General features: G+C 56.2%; 1 protein-coding gene across 1 annotated transcript; it reads left to right on the top strand.

Annotated features, from left to right (window-relative positions):
• Positions 1 to 757: 757 nt before the first annotated feature.
• LOC119357117 (beta-glucosidase BoGH3B-like) lies at positions 758 to 3,393 on the top strand. Its single transcript, XM_037624107.1, has 5 exons — positions 758 to 1,023; positions 1,190 to 1,485; positions 1,596 to 1,988; positions 2,070 to 2,571; positions 2,744 to 3,393. Exons 1-5 carry the CDS (start codon positions 786 to 788, stop codon positions 3,235 to 3,237), a joined length of 1,923 nt encoding a protein of 640 aa, XP_037480004.1. The 5' UTR covers positions 758 to 785; the 3' UTR covers positions 3,238 to 3,393.
• Positions 3,394 to 3,685: the final 292 nt, after the last annotated feature.

Below are 3,685 nucleotides of genomic sequence, written 5' to 3'. Positions count from 1 at the left end.
TGAGGAGCTCGCAACAAAAAAGACAAAATGAACTCCAAATAGTGTTGTTTTCAAAAGCTTCTCACATGTTCAAAAATTATTATTTTTGCCGAGAGCTACTGAAATGTCCAACCTGTACGGAATTTGGCACGGATTTTAAACATGGTAATCCGAACGTTTTTCATGACAACTTTACTTCACGCAAGGTTGGCAAACATGGCAGTTTTCTAACAAAAAACGAACCGGGACAAAGTTGTCATGTTTTAACAACTAAAGTTGCCATGAAAAACATTGTGGTGACATATTTAAAATCCAACGTTCGTGTGTGCAGTTGCACCCGAGAGCCAAAATGCCGTTTCCGGAAAGGAGTACATATCTTGATATACTTCACCATGTGGCAGCACTGAGCCTTGGCTCGTGTGTTGCCGGTGGGTAACGTTGCCGCTAAAAATGTCTTTGCCACCCGGCCCTTTCTCGCTCGATTATAGTTGCAACCGCAAGACCGAGCGAGAGGTTGACACTGGAATCAGTCCATCGACCTCCACTGCTGTAAATTGATCACTCCTCTCTGTTGAAGTATTCACCGTTGTACACGTTATGTTTATGACCGGTTCTCCAGGATCTGTACCGGCTCCTTCATCCTCTCGGTAGTGCCTAGCTAGATTGTAGGAGTTCAGTTGAGTACTGGTACTGGGGCTGCCTCTCCTCTCCTCTCCTCTCCTCTCCTCTCTTTTAAACCGCATGATGTCAACCGAATATATCTACACTCTCATCACACTCACTTCTTTGCTCGACTTAGATCAGAAATGGCAATGCAGACGGGCTGCTGCTCGGCGGCGGCGGTCCTCCTCTTCCTGGTGGTTGCCGTGGCCGGTGCGTCGGTCGCCGGGGCGACGTATGTCAGGTACAAAGACCCCAAGCAGCCGATCCAGGCGCGCGTGGAGGATCTCCTCAGCCGGATGAGGATCGAGGAGAAGATCGGGCAGATGACGCAGATCGAGCGCCACAACGCCTCCTCCGCCGTCATCGAGAAGTACTTCGTCGGTACGTACATGCAATCATGCATATGTCTCCCATAGTTTGCTCTGTTCCTTCCTTCACCGGCGAGGCGAATCGGTCGATCGATTCTCGAAGCCAGCGTACGTGTGCGTGTCATCTCTCTGCATTGCATGTGGGTTTGATCGATGGAGCGATGGATGTGTGCATGCAGGGAGCGTGCTGAGCGGTGGCGGCAGCGCGCCGTCGGAGAAGGCGTCGGCGGCGACGTGGCAGGAGATGATCACCAAGATGCAGAAGGCGGCGCTCAGCACCCGCCTCGGCATCCCCATCATCTACGGCATCGACGCCGTGCATGGCAACAACAACGCCTACAACGCCACCATCTTCCCCCACAACGTCGGCCTTGGCGCCACCAGGGACCCCGACCTGGTCAAGCGCATCGGCCGCGCCACGGCGCTCGAGGCCAGGGCCACCGGCATCCCCTACACCTTCGCGCCATGCGTCGCGGTGCGTAATAAGCTCTTCATATCAATCATTTTTTGGCTACATATAGGAGTATGTCTCAACGTCGTCCATCGTTAACACATGCGTCCGGCTGGGACGGGGCATGCATGCAGGTTTGCCGTGATCCAAGGTGGGGCGGGTGCTACGAGAGCTTCAGCGAGGACACGAAGCTGGTGCAGCTGATGACGTCGGCCATCATCCCCGGCCTGCAGGGCGACGTCTCCACCAAGCACCCCAGGGGCGTCCCCTTCGTGGGCGGGCCCAAGCACGTGGCCGCCTGCGCCAAGCACTTCGTCGGCGACGGCGGGACGCACCACGGGATCAGCGGCAACAACACCGTGCTCAGCTTCCACGACCTCATGCGGATCCACATGCCGCCCTACTACGACGCCGTCATCAAGGGCGTCGCCTCCGTCATGATCTCCTACTCAAGCTGGAACGGCGTCAAGATGCACGAGAACAAGTACCTCATCACCCAAATCCTCAAGGAGAAGATGCACTTCAGGGTACGTACGGCGTCAATTTGCATACATTGTCATTGTCATTTCGTACGTCCATCGCTTGAGTTGACACGTACGGTGGCGCAGGGTTTTGTGATCACGGACTGGCAGGCGGTGGACAAGATCACCACCCCGCCGCACAAGCACTACTACCACTCCATCCAGGAGACCATCCACGCCGGCATCGACATGGTCATGATCCCATTCGACTACCCCGAGTTCGTCGCGGACGTCCAGGCCCAGGTCATGCGCGGCGCTATCAAGATGGACCGCATCAACGACGCCGTCTCCCGCATCCTCAGGGTCAAGTTCGCCATGGGCCTCTTCGAGAACCCCTTCCCCGAACACAGCCTCACCGCCCAGCTCGGCACCAAGGAGCACCGGGAGCTCGCCAGGGAGGCCGTCAGGAAGTCGCTCGTGCTGCTCAAGAACGGCAAAGGCAGGAAAGACGGCAAGCCCGTCCTCCCGCTCTCCAAGAAGGCCAAGAAGATCCTCGTCGTCGGCACCCACGCCCACGACCTCGGCCTCCAGTGCGGCGGCTGGACCAAGTCGTGGCAGGGTCAGTCCGGCAACGGCATCACCGGCCAAGGTACGTACTTACCTCGATCACGTCCTCATCTTTCTTTCACACATCTCTCTCTCTCTCTCTCTCTCTCTCTCATCATCCGACCGCTCCTCTTATTGTACGCGTTGATGCTTATATATGCTAGTTGTTGACTACTCCTACGATACGATGCATGTGCGTGTGCGTGTGCGTGCAGGCACCACCATCCTTGAGGCCATCAAGTCGGCGGTGGACAAGAAGACGGTCATCGACTACACGGAGCACCCGGACAAGGGCTCCGTCTCCAAGAACGAGGACGAGTACGACTACGCTGTGGTGGTGGTGGGCGAGAACCCGTACGCCGCCACGGCCGGCGACAACCTGAACCTCACCATCCCGGGACCCGGGCCGGAGGTCATCAGGAAGGTGTGCGAGCTCGTCAAGTGCGTCGTCGTCCTCGTCTCGGGCCGTCCGCTCGTCGTCGAGCCGTACCTGGACACCATGGACGCGCTCGTCGCCGCCTGGCTGCCGGGCACCGAGGGCCACGGCGTCGCCGACGTGCTCTTCGGGGACCACGGATTCTCCGGCAAGCTGCCCCGGACGTGGGTCAGGTCCGTCGACCAGCTGCCCATGAACTATGGCGACAAGCTGTACGACCCGCTCTTCCCCTTCGGATTCGGACTCACCACCAAGCCAGCGGATCGCAGCTAGCTTAGCTTAGCCCGCCCCTCATCGGATCGAGTTTGGATTTCATCTTTTTCCATAGCATTAGCCTCAGATTAATCCCTTAGTTAATTAGCCCCTGCATGTCCCTGAGTGAGAAATCGATCGATCGAAAATAAATGAACAAGGTTTTGATCGCATATACGTCGCCGTGTGTGTGAGTTCGTTGTCAACGTCCCATGAACTCTAAATCTCTAGTGACGCCACAGTTTTGTCCATCCCGAATTCTCAACTTCTCGGGTTCTTCACAATTATTTAGCTAGCTGATGCCCGCCACAGATCTTTCAACTACTGAGAGCCAATGAAGCGGCCCTCAGTAAACAAGATGCCAATTTGTACCTCCCGTCAGCGCGTGACGGCTCCGTGATGGTCGGGCAACCTTTGCCGAGTACACGAGAAACTAAGGCCTGTTTGGTTCATAAGTTTTAAGATTTTT

This window comes from Triticum dicoccoides, chromosome 2A (assembly GCF_002162155.2).
Source record: "Triticum dicoccoides isolate Atlit2015 ecotype Zavitan chromosome 2A, WEW_v2.0, whole genome shotgun sequence".
In the NCBI taxonomy this organism is placed as follows: domain Eukaryota; kingdom Viridiplantae; phylum Streptophyta; class Magnoliopsida; order Poales; family Poaceae; genus Triticum; species Triticum dicoccoides.
This window is presented reverse-complemented; position numbering and strand designations above follow the sequence as displayed.

Bases quoted from the DNA above. Each gene is read 5' to 3' on its own strand.
- LOC119357117 (XM_037624107.1), top strand. From the start codon at position 786: ATGGCAATGCAGACGGGCTGCTGCTCGGCGGCGGCGGTCCTCCTCTTC. The intron at 1,024-1,189 runs GTACGTACATGC...GTGTGCATGCAG, and splicing joins CATCGAGAAGTACTTCGTCG to GGAGCGTGCTGAGCGGTGGC. The intron at 1,989-2,069 runs GTACGTACGGCG...ACGGTGGCGCAG, and splicing joins AGGAGAAGATGCACTTCAGG to GGTTTTGTGATCACGGACTG.